This window comes from Molothrus ater, chromosome 7 (genome assembly GCF_012460135.2).
Source record: "Molothrus ater isolate BHLD 08-10-18 breed brown headed cowbird chromosome 7, BPBGC_Mater_1.1, whole genome shotgun sequence".
NCBI classification, from domain to species: Eukaryota; Metazoa; Chordata; class Aves; order Passeriformes; family Icteridae; genus Molothrus; species Molothrus ater.
Genome location: NC_050484.2, coordinates 1,940,808 through 1,967,647, shown reverse-complemented (window position 1 = coordinate 1,967,647; position 26,840 = coordinate 1,940,808). Strand labels below are relative to the sequence as shown.

The following is a 26,840-nucleotide window of genomic DNA, read 5'->3' as shown; positions in this document are numbered from 1 at the left end:
CCAGCATCCAGCAGCACTCTGAGTGGATGGATCCCTGCAGGATTCAGGAATCCCAGCATCTAGCAGCACTCTGAGTGGATGGATCCCTGCAGGATTCAGGAGTCACAGCATCCCAGGAGCCTTTGGGTTGGGAGGGATCTCAAAGCTCATCCCATGCCACCCCTGCCATGGGCAGGGACACCTTCCTCTATCCCAGGCTGCTCCAAGCCCCAAAGTCCAACCCTTGGGCACTGCCAGAGATCCAGGGGCAGACAGAGATTCTCTGGGAATTCCATCCCAGCCCCTCCCCACCCTCCCAGAGAGGATTTTCTCCCCAGTATCCCATCTGACCCTGCCCTTCCTTCTGCTTAATGGCTTTATAGTGGGATCAGGGTCTTGGGAGCAGCTCCCAGCTCTGTCCCTGGAGCTCAGCCAGGCCATGGTGTCCAGGCTGCCACTCCAGTGGAACTGTGTATGTGTGAGTGCATTTAACCTCACAAATCATGTTTTGGGCTTCAAAGCCAGCTCAGATGTTCCAGAGGGAACGGCTCCTTGTCTCCCTGTCCTGCCTTTTGATAGTCTGTAGGATCTGAAAAGCTGCCAGCTTTTCCTTCTGGGAAACACCAGGCCTGACCTTCAACCAAAGGGAGGGCAAATCCAAGTGTTGTGCTGGCAAAGTACAACTGGAATATTATCAAAAAAATACCCCTAACCACACCCTACCATGTTTGGAGGTACCAAACTTTTTTATAGATGGAAAAAATAAAATTCCTTCCACATTCTATGTAAATCCCTGATACAGGGATTTGTATATACTTATATATGTACAGATATGTATATATATTTGTATTATGCTTGTATAATCCCTGTCCCAGGGATTTATCATGTCTTGAATTAATGCTAAACAAAACTCAGATCCCTCTCCCCCATCCCTGTAACAAAGTCTCTAAAGCCTCAGGAGTTCAAAGCCCATTGGGTTAGGAGATAACACTGTGAAAAAGGCAGAAGGAAAGGCTGGTACTAAAAAATAAGTAAATAGATTTAAAATTAAAAAAAATATCTTTTGGGACCTTGAGGACTTTACCTTGGTGACCCCACGCTGGCATGGAGTAATCCTTAAAATTGCAGAGAAGGAAATTCTAGAATTTTCTGGAGTTTCCTTTCCAGGATGGCAGGGCAGGGAAAGGTTTGACTTCTGTTTGGGCTCTGGACACACGACCTGGCCCTGTCCCAAGGCTGATCAGGGATGGGAGTGACACAGGGAAGGTGCTGGCTGTGTTGACACGAGTATCAGGTGTCCTGGGTGAGCAGCCAGGAAACTTCATCTGATTCCATGTGCAGCGTGTCCCTGAGGAGCTGCTCCCCCTCTGCCTGTGCTGCAGGGCATTGGGGAGCCACCAGGAGCACTCCTCTTCCTCTTGCTTTGGGAACATGCTGCAGTAGAGCAGCTTCTTCATTCTCATTCTCATTTTGTTCATTCATTCATCTTCAGTTTCTTCATGCAGAAAAGCCAATTCTTTATTCACAAAGCTGATATTTATAGGAAATATCAGAAGGCACTGTGTTAGACCTAACTGGCTAACAATGCACTGACACTCAGTTTATTGGTCTGTAAATGGCCAGGGTGTGTCTGTCAAATCTCTCTAGTTTTGGTTAGTTCACATATTTTGTTCACTGATTCCCATGGGACACTTTTCTTGTTTATTACAGGTGCAAATGGTTCTCTTACCAGAATAGCTTGTTGTGCTAACTGCTTTCATTCTTATGGTTTTCCACAGGGCAGTCACAAGCTAACTGCTAGCTTAGCTGGAGTAGCAGGGCCTAAACCATATTTTATAAGGCCTTTTTTTTTCATATCTCTACCTGTATGCAACAGGAACATGTGCATTAATCCACCCTGAAGGGGATTTCAGTCATTCAAGACCCCATTCCCCCCTCCCTTTCCCAAATACTCACAGGTGCCAGCTTTTCACTGTCAGGGTCAATAATGTGGGGTTTACTCATATCCCAAACCCCCCATATTTGTTGGATAATCTCTGTTTTCTCTTTAGTTCCTGCAGAAATTGCATTCCTGGGCACAGAGGGGGAGCTTTGGAATGGTGCTGCTGTTTGCTGGGTTGGAAAAGGCTCCTTGCAGCAGAGAAGTGGAAAATGCAGTTACTTGGCAGCTTGTCTCTGTACATCACTGAGCCCCACCAAGTTCCTGCAGCTTGTAAATACTCATATACTCAAATATTCATGGACTTTTGCCAAAAGGCTTAACAGTGTATACTATTCCACGTTGTCTGTATGCTTCTCCTTTGTGTTTTAGTTTCATTATTTCTTCAGTGTTATTTGGAAATCGTTTGGGCTTCAATGCAGAGATTTGGCTACGTGTTCTAACAAAGTTCCTGCTGCTGGTCAGGATGCTGGTGCAGGAACTACACCAGAGTTCTGTTCCACAAGAGAAAAATGACTTTTTAAGTAAGGTGCATGAGGTGACAGACAAATGAAAGTTACAGGTGATTTAAAAATCACCATAATATTAAGACAAATTCTAGTCATTTCAAAGCAGCTTTAGCTAGGGTTTGAGACATGAATCTCAAACTTTTAGCTAGGGTTTGAGTCCTGGAGCATGGTGGATATGAGGTTTTTGTGCAGTTTAGAATGCACTTTACTCTTTATCCCACAAAAGATGTTCTTGCACAGGATGAGAATTTCAGCTTCTGAGGAGCTGTTACGTAATTCAGGGTGCCATTTACACCTTGAAATTAAATGTTATGCTAGTTTCTACCCAAATGCTGCTTTACATCTGAAATCCTGAGCTGTGCATCTCTGGGTGGGTATGGCAGGTATTGAGGACAGGTTTCCTTTCCAACCCAAACCATTCCATGATTCTTTGCAGTGCATCACTCCAGGTTCTCCTTTACCTGTCAACAAATCCAGACTCCCTGGGCAAAGCAGTCTGAAGGAGTGCAGCATTTTACAGGAAGCTGAACTTGTTTATTCTTTAAGCCACTGCAAACCAGATCTCGGCAGAAATGCTAATTTTGAGAGGCTGATCTCCACGAGCAGCAGATATTTAGTCTTACACGCGCCAGATGGGTTTGCTGCTGGCATCACTTGTGAGATTATGGTCAAAACAAGGACAAATCCGCTACAGAATTCCAAGACCTGACTGAATAATTTTGTGTTTGCCTTCCCAAGGATCAGCTGGTTGTCACAGTGCTTTACTTTGTCACTGTCAGTGTGGTAAAGCTCCTTCAGGCATCTGAGATGGGCTGGCAGTGGGAGGAGAGGCCTTGCAGTGAAGGATCTCTCCCACCTCAAGTTTCATTTACCAATAATTCTTCGTGTCTTTTTTATTTTTTATTAAGGTCATTGTAGAATATTTCCAAACTTTTGGGCCTGCAGGAGAGCTGGAGAGGGACTTTTTACAAGGACACTGAGTGACAGGACAAGGGGGAATGGCTTCCCACTGACCACCCCCAAGCTTTTGCTGATCCTTTTCCCATTATCCAGGAGTATTCTGTATTTCCACTGGGATGATACAAAACCAAGCTGCTGCTGGTTCCGACGTCTCCCAGTTCGTGTGCAGCGCTGAGGATTTCAGAAACAACGCTTTCCTTGAGCAGAAATCAAGGCAGATGGTAAAACCAAGTGACCTACAAAACATAACAAGTTTTCTCACCAGAAATGTACAGTACAAACAAATGTACTGTCACCTAAAAATACCGAGATGGCATTTCTGACAGAGTGATGATCGTACGGGGAAGTCAAAGTTTGGGTGAGGTCAGGAGTGAATTTTGCATCCTCTAAAAACACACTGGTGATCAAAGTGACTGTAATGTGCTTCAGCCTCTTGTTTCTTCCTCCTTGGGACTTGGTTTGCTTGGGTTTGTCTGGTTCTGTTGGAGCTGTAAAACAAGTTACTATGTGAAACTGCCTCTGCTGATGTGAATGTCTCAGTGTCTTGTGGCCAGCAGCACTGCTCTGGACAGCTTGTGTTATTTTCCTCTGAAAATTGCCCCAACTTCCTTTCTCTTGGTATCTCATAGATCCATCCTCACACAGCACAGAATTACAGAACCACTAAAACTGGAAGAGACCTTCTGAGTCCACCTGCTTCCCCAGCACTGCCACCACTAAATCATGTCCCCAAGTGCCACATCCATGCGCCTTTTGAACGCTTCCAGGGGTGGTGGCTCCACCACTGCCCTGGGCAGCCCATTCCAAAGCCTGCCCACCATTTCAGGGAAGAAAGTTCTCCTGGTTCCTCCCCTGGCCCAGCCTGAGGCCGTTCCCTCTGCTCCTGTCCCTGTTCCCTGGAGCACAGCCCGACCCCCCGGCTGTCCCCTCCTGTCAGGAGCTGTGCAGAGCCACAAGGGCCCCCTGAGCCTCCTTTGCTCCAGGCTGAGCCCCTGCCCAGCTCCCTCAGCCCCTCCTGGGGCTCCATTCCCTTCCCAGCTCTGTTCCCTTCCATGGACACGCTCCAGCCCCTCAGTGTCCAGCTCCTGCAGCTTTGACAGCTCCCTCATTTTTCAAGCATCACTTCTGGACCTCGAGCACCTCATGCAGGGACAGTGAGGTCCTTAGGAAATCTCCAGGGCTTGGGATCTGTGGCCAGGAGCTGGGGCTGTCTCACGGTCCCCGCCAAGGCAGGGCTCTGCAGTTCAAGGCCACTGCCCTGGGAGAAGGAAACTTGAGGCAAATCAGCTGTGAAGTGGAAACATGGGAATGGAAACAGGAGAAATCAGGGGAGGATTAGGCTGTGGTGATTGAAGGCAGCTTTATTTTGGGCTGGAAACACTGATGTAGGATTGAACATGCTTGGAGTTTGGCTCCTTATCTCCCTTGTTGAGAGGGGTGGTCTGACACAGATGTGTGCAGGAATCCATCTCTTTTCAAGACCTTTCTATATGCAAAAAAATGGTAATAATGGCATTTTGGAAATGCTGTTCCTGTGTTGGCTCCTTGGGTTGATCAGCTGGGAAAGCAGAGGGGCTTTCATAGGCATCACGTCCTGTGGGCTTTTGGAACTTTGGGAGATGCATAGCCTGGGGTTCACCTAGAAAATATGGATACAGCAGCCTGGGCTAGTGCAAGGTGTCCCCTGCCCATGGGACAAGCCCCGTCCAACCTTGGACACTTCCAGGGATGGGGCAGCTGCTCTGGGCAGTGTTTTCACTCATGGTGTTCTGTTCTATGAATATTTCAGCTGGTCTGGCTTTCCCCAGAAGAATGACTTGTTTCTATAGTCTTTTGGAGGAATGGGCTCCTCAACCTGAGGGATGACCCTGCAGAGTGCAGAGCTTCATTAAAGTGCCCTGAAAATCAAATACAGTTAATGTAAGGTGTGGTTTGCTCAGTGGAGAAGGGATTAGCTGTGTATCAAGCAGAAGTTTTACCTACAGAAGGTTCTGGTGGTGATTATCTGTATTCTTTGGAGCTTCTTTACACAGTGTTGTGGCCAGGAATGCTGAAGCGAACCTGGATGTCCCATTTCCATCATTTCTTGCTAATACCCAGAGTGTGTAGTACTTCAGGGAGGCAGCAGACAAGCCATTGCCATCTCTCTCTCACTGAATCAATTTCACCTCCTTAGACTTGCTTTTAAAAGCCTTCCTCTTCAGCTTGCCTCCTGCAGCTGTTCCTCAGCTGCTGCCTGGATGTCCTTTTCATCTCTGTCTCCAACTTCCCAAGTGCCTTTTGTCCGTGGTGTCCTCCTAAGCCTCGCTCAGCTGAATCCCTGAACCCTCTTCAGCTCCTTTCCCGAGTCTTTTATCTTCTCCCAGTGCTCTGAAAAGTGACTCACTGTTATTTTGGGTATGTATAGGAGCTCCATCCTTATATAGATATTTTATGTCTCTCACCTTCAGGCTTCTCACAGCATCCTGTTTCTTTTTGTGGAAGGATCAGGCTGCAGTCGACTCCTTGGCAGGGAAGTTTGGTGCCTGAACGTAGCTGGAGCAGAGTTGTAGCCTCCTACTGAAAGAGGCAGCCACCATTTAATTTGCTAGAATCCCTAAACCCTGTATTAGGTCCAAGTTTTGCAGCTGAAGTTGCAATTTTAAGCAAGATAATCCAGAATTTATCAGAATTTCTGAGGGAGGACCTGCTCCCCTCTTGCTGGGGCTGTAGTAGGTGCAGTGTAGGTGTGTTGTGGTGTGGGAAGCTGCTCACCATGCTCAGCAGGAGACCACCCAGCTCAGAGCTTTTCATGAAAGAAATGTGAGGTTTCAGTCTAGAAGCTCCCAGGGACAAAATTAAGCTGCTCTCTGTGTTCATTCATGGAGGTGTTTGTTCCTTAGGAAGGCAAGTTTAAATTGAGTTGAAAAACAGCATTTAGAGAATCACAGAATCACAGAATGGTTTGGGTTGGAAGGAACCTTAAAGCTCATCCAGTGCCACCCCACTTCCACTGTCCCAGGCTGCTCCAAGCCCCAGTGTCCAGCCTGGCCTTGGGCACTGCCAGGCATCCAGGGGCAGCCCCAGCTGCTCTGGGCACCTGTGCCAGGGCCTTACTGCCCCCAGCCAGGAATTTCATCCATCCCTGCCCTCTGGCAGTGGGAAGCCATTCCCTGTGTCCTGTCCCTCTGTGCCTTGTCCCCAGTCCCTCTCCACCTCTGGAAGGGGCTCAGGGGTCTCTCTGGAGCCTTCTCTTCTCCAGGTGAACATGCCCAGCTCTCCCAGCCTGGCTCCATCCTTTGACACCCTCTGGGCTTGTTCCAGCAGCTTCACATCCTTCTTATGCTGGGGGTTCCACAGCTGGAGGCAGCTCTGCAGGTGGGCTCTCAGCAGAGCAGGGTAGAGATGGAGAATCCCAGTGAGATTCCTTGTGAGAAATAATCCAAAACTCTTTACAACCATACCTGGGTTTAACCTGGTGTGTTGTTGTGTTAAAACTCATCTTCAAGCTGATCCCTGCGTGGCTCTGGCTCTGTTTGAGGAGCAGCACCTGGAAGGAAAATGCCACAGGCTGGGCAGGTTTTCAGCAGAAGCAGCACTGAGTTTTTGTGCCACGTCTGAGAGGCCACCTGGTGTCAGTGGTTTGGGGATAAATGCCAAGGGAGAGGAGCTCACTCTGAGCAGAGCCATCCGTGACGTGGGGAATCCTGGTCGTCAGTCCTGATCACTGCTGCCATGGGGAATGCAGGGAACATCTCCCCTCATCCTTCAGGATTTGGGGAGCAGCTTTCTGGGTTTTCATGTGTTCAGTTCATCTGCTGGGTCTTGGGGGAGAAAAAAATGGAAAATGTCTGTTTTTTAAGAGAAATCTTAGCCCAGGTGTGTGTTTTGGTTTGTGCGTCCAGGTCGGGTAACCCCTGCCTGTCCCACCAGAATAAAAAGGTGTTTTAGTGCCATTTCCCTGTGCTCTCCAGGGGTTTGAATGGCTTGAAGTTACTTGAATTTCTCTAGGAAGCTGCCTGTGTTTGACACTCTCTTAAAAGGCTTTTTTGGGTATTTTAACGTGCATCTCCATTGTATTGATTGGACAACAAGCATGATCCTGGTCCTAACACAGCTGGTATCTGACTATATCCATTATTTGGATGTAAAGCCCTTCCAGAGGGGGCTACACGAAGCCGTGGGCTTCTTGCCCATTTGGGTGGGCTTCTCTTCCACCATGGTCTGGATTTGTACTTAAAATTGCAGCCTTTGAGCTGTCTATGAGTTTTCAAAAGCTGTGGAACAGCATTCCTGTTACAATTGGCTGTTTAGCTGCTCCTTTTCCTGCTTTATTTTTGTCATGACGGTGGAGATGGCGTTGCACATTTTGGGCCTTGTTGGACAGCTGGGAGTCCCTTGGTTGGTGACACAAATGTACTCACTCTCCTGCTAGTAAGAACCATGTATTTGCTGTTTGAAATACAGTGAGACAGGAAATTCCTCAGAATTTTGTTTCACCTTCTCTTTTGGCAAAGGGTAATGACCTTAGGCTGAGGGAGGGCAGAGATGGATGGGATATTGGGAAGGAATTCTGCCCTGTGGGGGTAGGCAGGCCCTGGCACAAGGTGCCCAGAGCAGCTGTGGCTGCCCCTGGATCCCTGTAAGTGTCCAAGGCCAGGCTGGACATTGGGGTTGGAGCAGCCTGGGACAGTGGGAGGTGTCCCTACCCATGGCAAGGTGGAATGGGATGGGCTTTAGAACCCAAACCATGCTGTGGTTCACCAGCTCATCACTGGCTTTATTCCTGCCATTGGAGAGCTCACCCCTTGGAAGGCTTCAGGGAAAACTCCAGAGGACCAGTGGCAATGTCCAGCTGTTTGTCTAACCCCACCTTCACTGGGAATTCTTCAACTCCCCCATCCCAACCCAGCCAGGTGGAGTTTTTTTTGGTTTGTTTTTCTCATGGGAAGTTTTTAATGTGTAATCTCAGAATGAGACTTTCTGGCTCCTGATCCATCGCTTCCATGTTTAATTCTCTTCTCCAAAGTGTCATTTTCCCTTGAAGGAAGCTCAGAGTGAGATTAGAGAGAAGCATGTGAGAAATCCATGTGGGTTTGTCTCTACAGAAGTGCAGCTGGGCTTCCTTCAACTCTGCATTTTGTCCTGGGGATCTGCTGAGGGGAGAAGTTTCCTGTTCTGAAAGCAAGACAGATGGATCAAAGAGGTTCAGTTGCTGGGTAATGCCTGAAGCAAAGAGGCAGGTGAAATTACATTCCCAGGAATCACAGAATCCTGGAATGATTTGGGTTGGAAGGAACTTTAAACATCATCCAGTCCCACCCCCTGTCATGGGCAGGGACACCTTCCACTATCCCAGGTGGCTCCAAGCCCTGTCCAGCCTGGCCTTGGACACTTCCAGGGATCCAGGGGCAGCCACAGCTTCCTGAGCCTTTTAAGAAGAGATGTACATTTATTTTTGTTGTTTCCTGTTTTATTATTTATTTAGATGGGGATCTTTTTCAATGGAAACTCAAGTGGGTTTTGCTTATCCACTCCATGCAAGGAAACTACCAGGAAAGGTTTCCCACAATTGTGTGAAGTTTGAAATGAGAAATAGTCCAAGCTGACTCCTTTCATTCCATTATCTTTAATTTCACAAAAAGCTCTGGCTCCATCCAAGACACTTATTTGTTAGAGATGTCACTGATGAAACCAGCAAGGAGATAAAGTGGGATAATGGTTGAAGAGGAGGTGGAGAAACTGGAGTGTCTCCCTTTGGAGCTGCTCTGTCCTGCACAGGCTCATCTGTTGGAGACATCTCTGTTGGAGACGCCTGTGCCATCAAGGCTTTGGTGCTGGCCTTGAACTCTCCATGTTTTCATTAAGGAAATACCCCTGGATATTTATCCATGGGAGTTTATAATTTTCCAAACTCTGATGTCCTGCTCTGAGGCGAGAGGGGTTGGAATGAGATCCATTCTAGGCCAAGCCATTCTGAGATTCCTTGCAAACACTGGAAAATGTGACTGGAAAATGTTGTTTTCTGTCTTTTGTGGATGTAGCTTGGTGGGTTTTCTTTTTCTTCAAGTGAAGAGACATTTTTTAATGCTTTAAATCTAAGATGGAGACAGTAGGATAAGTGGTCTGCTCTTCAAGTTTTGGCTTCCGTATCGTCATGAATAAAATTTCTGTGTAGGTTCCTAAGAAATGCTAATGAGGTCTGTTCAGGGCAGGAATTAGGCTCAGGAGAGCTGGATATGTAGAAATCCAGAATTCTGCACCCTGTTTCTGTCTCCAGGTCTCGATAGTAATCAGGGAGAAGTTTCCTTGCAATGAATGAGTGAGTGACATTTAAAGCTCCATCTGTTGCCTGCGGAGTGCTGCCTCACGACGTGTTTCCATGGCTGATGGGATGATTAATTTCAGTTCCCATTCACAGAGCAGGAAATATTCCCTGAGCAGGGAGTGACTCCAGCCCTCGCCGAGCTGCAGCGTGCGTGGAGCTCGTAGGAAACCTCTGCTGCTGTTTACTCCCAGCTTGTGCTCCCAGACAGGATCCAGGCTGCCTTTGCAGCCACCCACCTGGGCTGTCCCAAAATTCCTGAGCACTGCTGGGTGCTGACCTGCCTTTGGCCCATCTGGGCTGTGGTGCTCAAGCTTGTTGGCTAATTCCAGCCCAGAATACCCTCCCTGGGATTCTAGTCCATGCAAATGGGGTAACACAGGTAAGAATTGAGTGAAACAGAAGGAACTGTTTCCTCCCGCTGTCCCATCCAGCAAGGGTTTGGAACCAGATGATCTTTAAGGCTCCTTCCAACCCAGGCCATTCCATAAATCTGTGATAGTTTTTTAATTTGGTGTGGATCCACGGAGGGGTAGGACTGTGCCCTCATCCTGCCCCCACGTGATGCTTGGTGCGATGTTGGTGTCCTGGAGCTGCCCTGCCGTGACCTGTGACCTGCGACCTGCTCCCACCACCTGCTCTTGGACAAGTTTGGGGTTCCTCTAGTCCAGCTTGGCACAATCTTATCTAGAGAATAAAAACTCAGAATTGAGTGAAGCTGGTAACATGTTGTTCCCCCCTCTCCTATTAATTTGTGCTTCTAGGTGGGATGTGTGGAGATGGAGCCAGCCCCGAGGGTGCTGTGCCACGGCTTCGTTCCGCATCCCCACAAAATCTACTGCTTTTATCCAGCACTGCAGTCAGATACTGCAGCAGCTCAGTGCTATTTATAGCTCTGATCTCACCATCTCACTGTGTTTTGGGGGGTTTTAGCAATTTGGGGAAGGGGAGCCCTGCTGGAAAAGGATCCCTGGGTCAGAGGGGATCCCGGCACTCCAGCCACTGCCAGGAGGGGGGATGGATTTAATTCACAATAATCCAGTGATGCTCGACTGGCACACATCTTCCTGCCAGAATAAACTACCTCAAGTGCTCCCTTGGCTGTGCTCAGAGTCAGCAGTAGCTGTTCATCTCCCTTTGCAGGCTGGTTCTGAAGGAAAACTGGGGTGATGGGTTATAGGAACAGCATTTGAGGATTCAGAGCCGGCGTCACGCTCCCCATATGCCCAAGGCATTCCTGCCAGCAGCAACGTGGTGTTTAAATGTCTTTCAAAACACAGGGAATTATTTAAAAATCCAAAACTGTTGCTGGACACCGAGGACAACCCTGAGGAATAAAGTCAGGGAATAAACACAGGATTTTTTTTCTTTTCCCTGGGGATGAAAGAGCTGGAAATAATGCTGAGAGGGGGAGATCCATGCTCACACTTCCTCAACATCCCACTGGGTGGTTCAGCAGGATGGGGATGATCTGATGGCAGCAGCTAGGAGTTTGGGATCCTGAGCACATCCTCTGGCTTTGTGTTTGCTTTTTGTGGGTGCTCAAAGGCTGACGTGCTGCTCCTGGCAGAGCCTGGCCCGAGGGCACGGCTGGCACAGCAGTAATTAAAAAGCAAACTCATTAGCTGGGAAAAAAAAAACCCAGCCAGGAAAGGATGGGAGAGAGGGAGAAGCTGAGTCCATGGGCACTGGAAAGCCCTGGCTGGGGAGTGTCAACCACCAGGAACATTTCATTCCTGGAGGGCAGTGATTTGGGAGGGCACCAGGCACTGGGGAGTCACTAGAAGAGGTTGGAATGCTCTTTTCTTGGGATTTTGGGAATCTTCCAGCCTTGCTCTGTCATGGGCAGGTGGGATGTGTCCTGGGAGCTGATTTCTTCCTCCAGCCTTGAGCAGACTCTCCTTCCCCGGGGTTTTGCAGCAGGTTTGGGGAGGTTGATGGGATATCTTTCCCTTCTCCAAAGGGAATTGTTGAAGAAAGAGGAGCTGGGAAGGAGCTGTTTGTGTTCAGCGGGACTCGCTCTGTGCCAGAGGGAGAGAGAGCTCAGGGAAAGCATTTCCTGCACTTTCCCTTTGAAGGTGATGTTGGATTTCAAATGTGAGAGGCAGTTTTCTGTGCTGCTTAAATTTAATTAAAAAAAAAGTATAAGATCAAGGGAAAAAAAAAAAAAAAAAGAAAGGAAAGAGTAATTTTGGCCACAGCATTTGATATAAAAATCCTTCAGTTTTGTGTCTAGTGGAAAGTGTCCCTGCTCATGGCAGGGGGCTGGGATGTGATGGTCTTTAAGGTCTCTTCCAACAAAACCCCTCTGTGGTTCTGGGATTCTGTGAATATTTTTTAAATTAACCTTAAGTAAAGGTTATGCTGAAACAAGGTTTGAATTTAAATACTCGTTTGGTGCATCTCATACTGAATTTTTGATTTAACATTTTAATGTGCTTTCAGGACTCAAACCTGTATTTCCATCCTTTAAAGACCAGCATGAAAATGCTGTTACAGAGAAGGGGAAGAAAATTCAATTACTACTGTTAGTTTTATTGAAAAGTGTATTCACAGGTTTAGAGTGTCACCTTCCCCTAATCCCTTCCAAAACACTTGGGACTTATGGAGAAGGTATTTTCCATTTTGGAGTGTGGGAGAATCTACACATACAAAGTCCCCTGATAATGTCTTACGTGAAATGCAATGTCTTTATGTGAAATGTTTTTAATTTTTCCAGTGGAGCCAGGCTGGGAGATCTGGGGGTGCTCACCTGGAGAGGAGAAGGCTCCAGGGACACCTCAGAGCCCCTGGCAGGGCCTAAAGGAGCTCCAGGAGAGCTGGAGAGGGACTGGGGACAAGGCATGCAGGGACAGGACACAGGGAATGGCTCCCACTGCCAGAGGGCAGGGCTGGATGGGATATTGGGAATTAGGAATTGTTCCTTGTGAGGATGGGCAGGCCCTGGCACAGGGTGCCCAGATCTGGCAGCTGTGGCTGCCCCTGGATCCCTGGCAGTGCCCAGGTTGGATGGGGCTTGGAGCAACTTGGGCTAGTGGAAGGTGTCCCTGCCATGGCAGGGTGTGGAATGGGATGACTTTAAGGCTCCTGCCAAGCCAATCCATCCTGTGATTCCATGATTAAATACTTTTTGTAGAAAGTTCACTTTGCTTTCAGGTCAGAGATTGTCACTTCATTTCCCTGTGTTTGGGTTATTCCCCTCAGTGTGTTTTAGACAAGCTGAGAGATGTCAAATTTCCAACCTCCACCAGCAACTGAGGGGGACTGAAGTGCTTTAGGTCTTCATTAACGTGCAGCATGCAAGCAGGCTTTGATGTACAGCCATGTCTTATTTATTTGGGAAGGGAAACACCAGCAGAATGGTTCTAACTTAGTATAAAAATCATCGTAACATGACCATGGAATTAAAATCAGGCTAACTTGACCACAGGAAAAAAATAATTCCCTATATGCCAAGGGGGGGGGGGGGAAGAAATTTAAAGATTGGTGGTTTTCTGTTCCTACAGGGAAGAAATAAAAGCAGGGAGAGACCGTGAGATAGTTTGTTATTCATAATCAGGATCTTGTCTCCTAATTCATGGCTTTGGCATTTCTCATGGCAGCCCTGAATGTCGTCTTTGTGCCTTGGCTCACGTCACGGCTCCGATTGTGCTCATGCCTTCTGGAGGCAGGGCCTAGAAAAGCAATTTTCGAGTGTCCCATCAAACACTCCTGGAGCACAGGCAGGTTTTTGTTGTGGGGCTGTGTTCATTGAGCAGGGAGGGCTGGCTGGGGCTCGCCAGGGCTCTGGGGTCAGCGGCTCCCGGCAAGGCAAAGAGGGGAATTTTGGAGCCTGAAATAGCCAAGAGTCAGGGATGACGCAGCCTCTGCCGCAGCCCTGAATGGGAATTGTGGTCCTCATCCTTGCAGCTGTGGGGGGAGGACTCCCATTGCATGGGAAATGGGAGACTGGGCAAGTTTTCTTAGGATTGTTTTCCATCAGGGGATGGGGATTTAAGGCTCTTTTTTGGGGAGTAAAGTGGGAGGAATGGATCTCAAGGCACAGTCACAAGTGGTAGGGTGTTCCTTCTGCCTGAAACTGGGTTGAGTTTTGCATGCTTGGGAGGGTTGGGGGTGTTCAGCCTGGAGAGGAGAAGGCTCAGGGAGAGCTCAGAGCCCCTTCCAGTGCCTGAAGGGGCTCCAGGTGAGCTGGAGAGGGACTGGGGACAAGGCCTGGAGGGACAGGACAAGGGGAACACATGGGATCCCAGAATGGTTTGGCTTGGAGGGACCTCAAAGCCCATCCAGTCCCCCATGGGCAAGGACACCTTCCACAGTCCCAGGTGGCTCCAAGCTCTGTCCAGCCTGGCCTTGGACATTGCCAGGGATCCAGGGGCAGCCACAGCTGCTCTGGGCACCCTGTGCCAGGGCCTGCCCACCCTCACAGGGAACAATTCTAATTCCCATTATACCATCTATCTATGCTCTCTATCAGTTAAAAACCATTCCCTCCTGTCCTGTCCCTCCATGCCTTGTCCCCAGTCCCTCTCCAGCTCTCCTGGAGCCCCTTTAGGCTCTGGCAGGGGCTCTGAGGTCTCCCCAGAGACCTCAAACACAGTGTTAAGGTGAGTTTGAGTGCTTATCTCTGGGTCAGAGTGTGCTGCTCTCCCCAAAATCCCTGGCTGTGCCTTGGGAATCAATCCATGGCAAGGAATCTCACTGTGGTCCTGCTGGGGAGAGAGGGGAGCAGAGAAAAGGCCACAGGAAGGAAAACAATAGGGAAGTGGAGGGAAGAGCCTGTGGGTTGAAAAATAGCAACACTTCCAGTAATGTGACCTTTTGCCGAAAATGTTTCCATCAAAAAAAGAAAGTCTCCTCCTCCTCCTCCCTGGCTGAGCTGGATGCAGGGAGGGGTGAACATGCTCCTGGACCTCTGCTCCATGAGAATATTTGGGAAGAAAAACCCTATGAAAACTGTCTCCCTGGGATGGATAAAATTAATGTCCTGACAGAGGATATGGAGAAAAAAAAATCCCCATTTTTATTTTCCAGTTTTGCTGAAGCTCAGTGTTTCTGAGGGATTAGCCTTTGTTATCCTGTAAATGATGTTCATTCAAAGCTCTCAGCAGAGTTATTGAGGGATTGCCCCGGAGACTAGAGAGAGAGAGAGAGAGAGAGAGAGAGAGTGAGCAAATGTTGCTAATACAGAATACCCGTGAAAGGCAGAACTGTCACTCAGGTGGAATTCAGAAGATTTTTAGTCATTCATGGCGTGGCAGTAATTTATTTTTTTTTTAGGAGAAACAAGCTGTGTTCAGTGATTGCAAAAGGGGGGTTGTGGCTTGTCACTGCCAGAGGGCAAGGATAGGTGGGATATTGGGAAGGAATTGTTCCCTGGCAGGGTGGGCAGGCCCTGGCCCAGGGTGCCCAGAGCAGTTGTGGCTGCCCCTGGATCCCTGGAAGTGTCCAAGGCCAGGCTGGATGGGGCTTGGAGCAGCCTGGGACAGTGGAAGGTGTCCCTGCCCATGGCAGGGGTGACACTGGAGGAGCTTTGAGGTCCCTCCCAAGGCAAACCAGTTTGGGATTTATTATACAACAACACATCGTGGTTTTTGCATGAGTTTCTTAAAGGGAGAGTCTCATGTTCCTGAGCACGGCAGTCCATCAGTTCATCCATGACAAGTCAGGATTAATCCTTTCTGTGAAGTCTCAGATTACTCTTTATCCTCCTCATTTCCAGTGGTTGCTGGATGAGTGGAACAGAGCTGTGTGTGTTTGGGAGGCACGGATGGGTCACACACGATGCTCTTTGCTTGTCGCAAACACACAGGTTTATAGGAGGTGCTGCCTGGTGGAAAACCTGTTGATCCCTGAATTCCTGTAGTCCCTGGTTCCCCCTAAGGTAATGGTGTGAATTTTATGGTGCTGCTCTTGATGCAGGCCACGGTTGCTCCATCCTTTGCTGGATGAGGAGCACGCTGACCCCGCTCTCGTGCTCTCCCCGCAGTTGACGTGAGCACAGCCCTGCCCTTGCAAGTGGCGCCCAGCTCGGTGCCCATGGACCTGCGGCTGGACCACCAGTTCTCCATGCCGGTGACGGAGCCCACGCTGCGGGAGCAGCAGCTGCAGCAGGAGCTGCTGGCCCTCAAGCAGAAGCAGCAGATCCAGAGGCAGATCCTGATCGCAGAGTTCCAGCGGCAGCACGAGCAGCTCTCGCGGCAGCACGAGGCGCAGCTGCACGAGCACATCAAGGTAAGGGGGGTCGGGGACGAGGGGATTGGGGGATTGTTGAGGTTGGAAAGGCATTCCTGGATCATCCATTCCAACCACCAACCCAGCAGTGCCATCACGGTCTCCAGGCGCTGCGTCCCACACAACTTCTGAGCAATTCCAGGTGTGGTGAGTCTACCACTGCCCTGGGGAACCTGTTCCAACAGCTGGCCACTGTTTCAGGGAAGATGTTGTCCCTGATCTCCAGTCTAAACTTTCCCTGGCATGGCTCGAGGCTGTTTCCTCTTGTCCTTGCTCTCCACCCTCCTCTCAGGGTGCCAGAAGGTCACCCTGAGCCTTCTTTTCTCCAGGCTGAGCCCCTTTCCCTGCTCCCTCAGCCTCTCTTGGGGCTGTGTCGCAGACATCTTTTATGGAAAATCCTTTCCTTAGGATTTTTTCTCCTGAGAAGCTGAGAGGCCTCAGGAACAAAATGTAAACATGATTATCTGCTGCTGTGGAATGCAACAGGTGCATCTGTGATTGGCCCATGTTGGTTGTTTCTAATTAATGGCCAATCACAGCCCAGCTGGCTCAGACAGAGAGTCTGAGCCACAAGCCTTTGTTATCATTCTTTCCTATTCTATTCTTAGCCAGCCTTCTGATGAAATCCTTTCTTCTATTCTTTTAGTATATTTTTAATGTAATATATATCATAAAATAATAAATCAAGCCTTCTGAAACATGGAGTCAGATCCTTGTCACTTCCCTCATCCTGGGACCCCTGTGAACACCATCACAGGACTGCAGCCCTGTCTAGGTTTGAAAAGCCAAGTGTCTGCTAAGGAAGGCAGGAGCCTCCCCTGAAATGGAAAAATATAAATCCCCTCCCTCCGAATTGTTATAAATTTGAAATTAAGGGGCTCTCAGGCAAAATATGGGAGCAAGAATAACAGTTCTTTAGTAGGGAAGAAAATAAAACGATAAAATAAATGATGCAGCAATACAAAACAACACTGACAGAGTCAGAACACAACCTCACACCCTGTGGGTGAGGGTGTTGGCAGCAGTCCAGTTGGAATTGTGGCTGCAGCCCTCCTGCAGTGTCAGGGGTGGCTCTGCTGGAGCAGGGATCCTGTAGAAAGGTGCAATCAACCTCTGAAGATCCAGTGGAAGAGGCAGCTGCTGTTCCTCTGGAAATCCAGTGCAGAAGCTGTGCTGGTGTTCCAGAATCTCCAGATTATATCCAGGTAGCAATGCTTGGCTCCTCCCTCTGGGCTCCCATCTCCCAATGGGATACTGTAGTTCTTATCAGGCATGCAGTGACATTCCATAGCTGTTATCAGCAGATGTCTCCCCAGAGGGAGGATTGGTTGTGGAAGAGATAAGGAAAACTGCCCATTTAACAGAAGACAGCTGCCATCCGGATGGCAAATAGAATACAATTTGCTTGGCAATCCAGGACAAGCCCCTTCCTAGCTCCGTTCCCTTCCCTGGACACAGAAAATGCCTCAATGGATTTGACCCTAGCAGGAGGTTACCTGCTCCTGTGCTCACACATTTTGGGAGTGGTGGCACAGGAACTTCTTGTTGGATGTTTGCCATCAGCACAAGCTGCAGGCTGAGCGTGTGGGCCGTGGTGGGGCTGCAGGAGCAGGGAGTGCAGGGGCACTGCCTGCAGGTGGGTCTGGACACGCTCAGATTTTGGGAGTTAGGTACCAGGCAGGTGCTGTGCCCTGCGTGGGACAGGGAGGAAACACCAGGCAGGGTCAGTGGGCAGTCCAGTGTGGAAGATGGCTGTTGCAAGTGAAAACATGAGACATTATATAAATATTTCCCAGTGCTGGACTATTGCTATGGCAACGTAAGCTTTCCGAATTGGTAATAGGCTCCTTTTTTCAAAGGGGGATTAGTGCTGCACATGGTAAATAGCCTTAATGTAATATTAAAAAGCAACCTCGATTCAACCTTATATAACTTTCATTTCAATACAAGATGCATGTCAGAGTGGGGAAGATGGGATTAAAAGTTAATGGGGTGTTATTTACAGACTTCTTAGTACAGAAAGGAGCTGGGCTTTGTGAGAAGTGTCCCTGTTTGAAGCTGGATTAATAGCAAACATCCCTGTGCCTTGGTGAGTCCTCTGTGCTGTGGCCAGGGCAGAGGTGAGGAGTGCCTGGGTGTGAATATATTTATATATGGATGTACAATGTGTGCATCTCTGGGTGTGTGTGTGGAACATTTACATATCCCCATGTTTCTGTGGCTGCACATTTGCCCACGGCCGGCACAAGCACTTGAGGTGGGGGAAGAATGGGGAATTCCTGTGACAAATATTTCCATTATTCCCTTGTAATTGTCCATGCCTGTAGTTATTTGTCTATGAAAAATCAGACATGCTTGTTCCCATTTAATGGCCAAGCTCAAAGCAGTGGTGATAGGAACATATTTGCTCTCATTTATGTCAAAGCTTTGACTGACTCTGCTCAAAATCTCTCTAAGGAGGAAGCTGAGCTCGAATTTTGAGATGCCACAGTGTATCCAGCCCTTTAGGTAATGAAGTTCTTCATCTTGTGTGTAAGCTTGGCTAAATCAGAGCCTTAAAATAGGGATGGTATAATCCTGTACCAAAGGGTGGCCTGCAAGGTGATCTCTGAGGGTAGTGAGTGTGTCAGTGGGACCAGAGTTGCTTTAAAAATCAAACAGCCCCTCATTGAAATAAGCCCTGTGATGCCTCACAAAGAAAATGTCCCCCTCACACACTACCCCAGTGTGTGATGGTGGTGCATTTTCTCTGGGAAAACATCCTGCTTGTCTCTAGGTGCCAGAGTCAGGCCACATTTAGGTGACTCTTAGAACTGGCAACTGTGTTAAGTCTACTGTCTGTGAGTGCAGGGAAGCAATTATTTTGCCCAGAAAATTAAAATATATAACTTTAAATTTGGACTTAGAGCTGGCCAGCTCATGAAGAAAGCAGGGCGGGGATGTTAAAGCAAAGAAAACCCATTTATCTTCTGCAAGTGAAGCACTGGAGCTGTGCAGTTTGATATAGAAACAGTCCTGAGTAAAGATGCAGAAGTGTTTTTGGAGAAATTTATTTGTTTTTTTGGTTTGTTTTTTTTTTTTTTTAATCCCATGTGCACACAGGCATGAACACCCCATGGCAGGGGTTGGGAATGGGGTGAGCTTTGAGGTCCCTCCCAACCCAAACCATTCTGTGATTCTGTGATAATGTTAAACCCAGAATTGCTTTGGAAACTGCTTCAGTGAAGGGGAAAGAATTTCTGCATTTACTCTGTTCTGTGTATATCGTGCTGTCTAGAATTGATTACTTTGGCTTTTTCCCCTATAGCCTGGCATCCACCATTTTAATCAATCAGTGCAAAGCATTTATTTCATAAAAACCCTGAAAGATTTGGGTTGGCAGGGACCCTAAGGATCATTTAATTCCAACCTCCTGCCATGGCAGGGACACCTCCCACTGTCCCATGTGGCTCCAAGCCCCAATGTCCAGCCTGACCTTGGGTACTGCCAGGGATCCAGGGGCAGCCACAGCTGCCAGATCTGGGCACCTGTGCCAGGGCCTGCCCACCCTGCCAGGGAACAATTCCTAATTCCCAATATCCCATCCATCCCTGCCCTCTGGCAGTGGGAGCCATTCTCTGTGTCCTGTCCCTCCATGCCTTGTCCCCAGTCCCTCTGCAGCTCTCCTGGAGCCCCTTTAGGCCCTGAAAGGGCTCTGAGCTCTCCCTGGAGCCTTCTCCTCTCCAGGTGAGCACCCCCAGCTCTCCCAGCTGATGAAGCTTTCAAACAGCTCCTTTGTTTCCAGTGTTGACTCCTTTGCTAGTACAGGAGTAGTCATGCTTTGGGGTTGTTTTATTTCTTTTACTGCCATGGTGTTGGTGGGAACAGAGGAACTGGTCTGACTTGACAGGAACTGAGTAGGGCTGAGCACCCCTCCGTGCCATCCCCCAAACAAAGCAGGAATGTGAGGAACACTTCAGTGAGTGAAGTTTGGCCTGGAAAATGCTGGCATGATTGCCTGTTTTTCTATCCCAGTAGATAACTTTTTCCTATGGAGAGCTGAAGTTTTGGCTTTTTCCAGAGCTTGGAATTGCTTCCATCAGCTCAGTTTTAATCATCTGACCCAGTGCAGGAGGAGAAGGCGATGACTGCCTGAACATGTGATCCTTTCCCCAGCGTGTCCCAGTCCTTGCTTTTATAGACATTGTGTTTTGGCCTTCACATAAAAGTGCCAGATTCCCCAAGATGGTGCAAGGTGGAGAGAGCCAGGAAATGAATGAAACAATATTTGTGGAAGGGCTCTATAATGGACACAGAGCTTGGCACAGGGGAGGAGTGGGAGAAAACAGAGGCATGGAGAGAGAGATGGAAGAAGGGGGGAATGGCTTTGAACTGAAACAGAGTAAGTTTAGATCGGGTATTAGGAAGAAATTAGTGATGAGGCACGGGGCTTGGAGCAAGCTGCTCCAGTGGGAGATATCCCTGCTCACAGCAGGGGGTTGGAATGGGCTGAGCTTTGAGGTCCCTCCCAACTCAAAGCGTTCTGGGCGATTCTGTGAAAACCCTGACATGTTTGGAGAAAATAAGCCAAGCCTTTAGAAGGCTTCACTGCACAGAGCAGGGCAGGCTGTTTCTATCACCGCTGCAGAGCAGCTCTGCAGATTGCCCAGGCCTGCCTCCAGAAAGAACTGAGGGAGAGGCCGGAGGCTGGAGGCACCCACGGCGGCTCCTCTCTTCAGTAGCCACTCACTTTCAGCCAGGTGGATTTTCCACTCCTCCATGCATTCACCAGATGTGGGACAATATTTATGGCCTTCAAATCTGCCTTCCTGAGCAAAACCAAGATGGAATAAGGGGTCTGGCTCTCGGGTGAGACGGTGGAAAGCCTCTCCGCAGGTCCCGCTGAGAGCTTTGCCTGACCTTTGGTCGCGGAGGAGCAGGCAGGGAATTTTTTCCTTTGTGAGTCACTCATTCCCAGCCAAGATCAGCTGGAAGTTACCAAAAGCTTTTCCTTTTGCCCTTCTGGTCAAGGGCTGGATGGAGGAGGCGCAGGATGGGCGCTTTGGCAGGGCCAGAGGCGCCTCGGGTGCTGTGAGCTCACAGGGAGGGAGGGAGGGAAGGACGTCGTGGGGAATGTGCTTCATGTGCTGTGTCCCAGATTGGAGCAGGGCTCTTCCCAGCTCCGGCTGTTTTACAGCCACAGCCACAGGAAACTTCTCAGGGATGCTGACGCACGTTGGTGGTGGGATGAGAGCACAGGGAGGCAGCTGAGCCTCCCAGCTGAGCCTCCCAGCTCCTTGTGGGCCTGAAGTCCTCACCTGTGGCTGTGCAATCCCATTCCCAGTTTTCCCACCCTCTGAGAAAGGACTGTGTGCATCCCTAGCACAGGGAGTGCTGGGATGTGTGTCCAGCACAGACAGGATGGACAGGGAAGCAGCAGCAGGGAAAGAAGCTTTGTGAGGATGTTTTCTGTGCAGTGATCCTGAAATTGTTCTTTTTCCCTTGACAGAATGAATTCCTACGATGAGTGAGAGATAGTAACACATCCGAGGGATCAGCCTCTTGTTCAGAGACACGGGATGAAACTCCCGGGCCATTCCTTTGGTTTCAGGGAGTGAAAATCTTGCAGGAAATCTTCCAGACAGATTTTGCTGTGTTGTAAAGAAATGTAATTCTTTCCCAAAGATGTCTAGACTTGATAGTTGTCATGCTGATGCTGAGGGGAGAAACTGCTCCTTGCTTTCATGTGGAGCCACTGCCCATGGAATGGCAGGTTTGCCTGCAGGATACCCCTGGAGCTGCTCAAGGTCAGGCTGGATGGGGCTGTGGTGAAGGTGTCCCTGCCCATGGCAGGGAGTGGAACTGGATAATCTTTAGGATACCTCCCAGCCCAACTTAACCCAACCCAATCCAACCCAACCCAACCCATTCCAATCACATTGTCCTTTAGTGGGGCTGCTCTCACCATAGTGCCCAGTGCCAGTGCCCAGTGCTTCTCTTTGGTGGCCTCTCCATGCTGATTCCATGTTGATTCCTGTTCAGCAGGGAAAGCTGGGCATGTTTCAGTTTTGCTGCTAGGGTTGGTGTCATCTGCTGATCCCCTGTGGCACCTTCCCCATGTCCTCAGGGACGCTGCCGGCAGCACCATGGCTCCTGCAAAGCACCTGCTTGCCTTGGGCTCTGGAAGGGCCAATTTCCATCCCATCCCTGATATCCCAGCTCGATTCCTGGGCCTGTCTGCTCTGTGCTGTCTTCCTGCAGCAGATGCTGTGGAGGGGCTCCCTCTGCTCATTTTTGTGCCGTTGTTCCGCAGCACGCCCGTCCCTCACAGCCCGCGTCCCTTTCAAGAGGAACTTGAAAAGCCCAGCGATACCAGGTGTCCGCCTCTGTCTGGATTCTGGGATGACAGGAATTATTCATCTTAGGAAGCTGCAGCTGGGTACAGTCAGTGGTAAAAGACCAGACTGAACATTTTGTGCCTCGTTACTACTCGAACGCCTTGGAGCTCGCGCTATTTCCAGACGGCTTCCTGTTCTTTCTTAGTGACCTTGCCTTGCTTTTCTGGCACACCGAGCCCACTCCAAAACTTACACCTTAGATCCTGCAAAACTTATCTTCTGATGGAAGCAACCCTGGGGAAAACTTTTGGAAGATCAGAGCATTTGCTCCCTTTGAAGGGGGTGGGTGGTGACTTTTTGTCAGCCTCAAAGTCAGGATCTTTCGCGAGAGCGGTGAGGACAAACCTGCACACGGAGGGGTTGGTTCTGTCAACACATCCATGGAGCAGCTTCTACCCCATCTCTTGGTGGAAGGAGTCCTGCATCAGGCTGGGATAATTCAGGCATCTTACTGCCATCCAAGCACTGCTGGTGGTGTTGGGAGTGAAGCTACAATGCTCATCCAGGGAAATTTGTCTGCTTTGGGCCTTACAGAGCTACTGGAAATTGGTAGAAGAAATGTTTCCTTTTGGTTTCTTCTGAGATGGGCCATGGTTGGTTGGCTGGAAGGAACACAATGGGAACTCTGGATTTTTCTGGAGTAAAATACGTGTGGGGCACTGTGACTATTTTTTTGTCAGTTTAGAGTTTCAGAGTAATGGTGGCAGAAGAGATATTTTGGCAGTTCCCACACCCGAATGTTCAATTCCAATTTTATCTTAATTTTGAACTTATCAAATAATTGGAAGTAATCAAAGAGAACACAGAGAATCAGGGCAGGAATAAAAAAATACGCCACTGGATGCTGTTGTTATGCCAGGAATATTGGCCTGTTAATGTACACCACTGCTGATCCATTCATGTCCAGAAATGTGGAATTCCTGTAATACCCAAAACACCCCAAAACAGTTCACAGAGGATGTACCTGCTCCTTCAAGGACCGAGGTCTCATCTCTTACTTAGCATCAAACATCTAGGGCTCCTCCTTTACAGGACTTTATGTGGTTTTTTGGTTTACAGGGATTGGTTTAAGTCAAATTTTCTGATTTACTTATTGCCATCCATGCTGGAATGGGCACTCCCTGCTCCTGATTCCCCCCCCCCTTCAGCAATAACCATGTACAGCCCACCAGAGGCAAACTCAAAGGAGTTTTCCTCACCTTTAAAGGGGAAAATTGGAGGAGGAGCTAAATGTGCTGGATACTACAAATGGAGCTTGCTGTTTTCTGGGAAGGCTGTTGAATATTCTGCTTCTGGAGGAAGGGAAAAGTTAGGCTGGAGTGGGAGTCAGGCAGCAAGAGGCTCACGCAAAAGTGCTGAACCTTTCCCAGTGCTGAACTTTTGCAGGTATTCAGGGCTCAGAGGGCTTCCAGCCTTTTGGGAGAGGTAATGGCATGGGAGGGAGACTAGGGTACAAAATTCCATATCCATATGTAAAGCAGCCAAGGTAAAAACATGGGATCTTGTCACCCAGAGCTGGCGTGAAGGGAACCTCGCCGTCATTCCCGGTCCTGGAGTCGGTTTAGCCTCATAAACCTGAGCACCAGACGTTCTCAGTAGGATGTGTCTGACTGAGATCACTCTCCTGCCCAGGGAGCTGCTGGCTGGGACGGATCATTTCCCTGCAGAAAATTCCCTGCCCATGGGAATTTCTGGCATGGGTTTAGCTGGCTCTCAGCTGCCCGGTGGCGGGAAGGGGGCACGTGGGATGCGTATCCCAGAAAAGAGATGAGAGGTGCTCCTTCTCCCAGATCTTTGTGTCTTGGCTGCTGCTGGAAGTCATGATGTTTCCCCCTCCGTGTCTCCAGCACAGCTGATTATTCTGCCCAGTGCTCCAGGAGATATCCCAAACACGCCGCCACGGAGCCAAGAGAGCAGATCCTGAAACTGGAGCCACAGCCCGAGACTTCAGTAAACAGGATGGGGCAACATGAGGCACAGAGTCCAGCCAGCGTTGGGATCACTGTGAAACAGCCCAACAGAGCAGTGCTCCCAGAAATCCAGCTCCCAGAAATCCAGCTCCCAGAAATCCAGCACCTGTGCTTTGCTTCCACCCATAGCCAAGGGTTTTTCAGGGGATGATTTGATGTGTGCTTTCTTGGAGAGTTTTTCTTCATCCTCACCTACAATTTGACTTTATTTTTACAGAGCCTGAGCCCAAAGATCATTTTGAATACCTGATTTAAACCCCCAAAACTGTAGAATTTGGCCAGAACAGGTGGCAGAAGGGCTTTTCCCTGATCTCCCCCCGTGCTGGGGCTGAACTCGGGTGTTGATTGAGATGCAGTTGGGAGCTGGACACAGCAACTTTGCATGCCAGGGAGTATCTGTCAGCCAGAAGTGTTCCAACTTCTGTTCACCCAGGCTTGTGCTTATCTCCACAATTATTTTGCTCTCCCTTTCACTAATTGCTGCTATTCAAAATGTCTCTTATAAACACCCAGGAGCCAGTCTGAGCTGGGGGGGCAGGAAGGATCTCTTTGCTTGGCTTCTTGTTTGGCATCTGGAGGAGTGGTTGTGGAAGTCCTAATGCAATGTGTCTCCATGAAATCCATCCTGGTTCTCTCTGGGAAATGGGATCTTGGTGTCAGCACTCCACGCTTCCTGGGAGGGCACTGCAAAGACTAAAGAGAACCATTTTAGCTGCATTTCCCTTAAAAAGAGGTTTCTCTGTGACAGTTTCCATGCTGATAAGATGTCAGTCCCCCTCCCAGGCAGACAAGCTAGAGCTCTGAGGACAATTGAGTAGTGTGATGGCAAAATCCTCTGGATAGCTGAGTCCTCATGGTAGGCTGACGGTTGATAAATACCTGGAAATGCTCTGCATCTTCCCTGTTACCTTTATTAATATTAATTTATGCTAAAGGAGCACCAGCAACACTAACTGCAGGTACAGTTGAACATTTGTGCAGCTTTCAGAAATAGTGGGAGCAGTGACATTAAATATATGCAGGAATCCCCATAGTTATGAATATTTACAAATATTGATTTTGGCAAGAGCACCTAATTTGGATGTTCTGAGCTCCCTAATGCAGCGTATGTGTGTCTGTCACACAGTGCTCCTCAGACTCAGGGCTGAGTTAGTCTCAGATCCAGGGATTTCCCTCTGTGAATCACTTTGTAATGAAATTTCAGTGTTTGGGAAATACAGCTGGGGAATAAACCCCCTGCCCCAGCTGCGTGTGGTGAACACACAGGGTCTGAGTGGGCAGTGCCTGTTCAAATTTGCCTCTGTTGCTTTAAATGAACCAGTAACTGATGTTTTTCCTGACACCCCAACAATCCCACCCTGTGCATCCCTGAGAGCATTGTCCAAATGCTCCTGCAGCTCTCTCAGCCTGGGCCTGTGCCCATTCCCTGGGGAGCCTGGGCAGTGCCCAGCATCCTCTGCGGGTAGAACCTTTCCCTGATCTCCAGCCTAAATTTTTGTCTTCCCATAACATTCCTGGTAAGTGTGGAGAAATAACCCTGAGAAGACACCCGGATCGGTTTTCTTCTTTTGTTTTCACAGGCTACAGCAGACACCAACAGTGATTTCTTTTCATTCTTCATGGGTACAATCAGAGATGTGGCTTTATTATTTTATTTTTTAATTTTTTTTTTCAACTTTGAAGCCATTTGAAAAACTATATAAAGAATAGGCTTTGTGGAAACTGGGGTCAAAATGAGCAGAGACAATACATCCCTAATGAAACTTCCCTAAACCATCCAGCGACAAATTGGGCTTTTCATTCCCATTTCACTCCAGATGTCAATGAAAGCACAGCTCCTTCTAAAGCAGCCTAATGTATGTAAACCATCGCAGGAAGCAGAGCCTGCAGAGCCTAGGAGACTGCAGATGGAGAGAAAAGGCTCCTGATTCCATAAAAATAACAAAACCTGTTTTACCATATTGTGCATTAAATATTGTTCATTTGCATACTTTCCATGGCGAGGTTCTCAAAGCCCACCATGTGGTGGACTTGTTGGAAGTCGGGAAAGAGACTCTTTCCCCAAATGGAGACGTGTTAGTAGAAGCTGCTGCTTAATTAGAAAACAAAAATAGCTGGTTTCCTCTATTTTTTTTCCTCCTTTTCTAGTTTTTTTTTTTTTTCAGTGTGGATTTTTGGTTGTTTACATATAATTCAATAGAATTAGGAGGGGAAGCATAGGTGCAGTCACTGCAGAATAACTGGATTGCTGGTGTTTTACAACAGCCTGCCTGTTTGGAACAGGCAGCAGCAGGGATTCCTCCATGGGGAGTTTCCAGCAGATAGCCAGGCAGATTGTAAATACCTCTTAGATTGGTTTTTTTTTTTTCCATCTTTATATAGAATAGTGTGATTTTATTTGTATTTATTGTGCATCCATTGGGGGGTGCAAAGGTGCAATGCCACAAATTAATCAGAGGAGCCTGGAATATCCACAGCTGGAAGGGGTTCACGAGGATCATCAAGTCCAGCTCCTGGCCCTGCACAGGACACCCAAAGAATCTCAGCTAAAGGGATTAAAAGGAAAATGTG

The 26,840-nt window shown here is 48.6% G+C and overlaps 1 protein-coding gene across 1 annotated transcript in view; it reads left to right on the top strand.

Annotated features, from left to right (window-relative positions):
* Nucleotides 1–26,840, top strand: part of HDAC4 (histone deacetylase 4) — a 182,783-nt gene that overhangs the window by 79,511 nt on the left and 76,432 nt on the right. Inside the window, exon 4 of the mRNA XM_036386565.2 lies at nt 15,678–15,922. Coding sequence (XP_036242458.1) covers nt 15,678–15,922 — 245 coding nt within the window. The remainder of the gene's footprint in view (nt 1–15,677; nt 15,923–26,840) is intronic.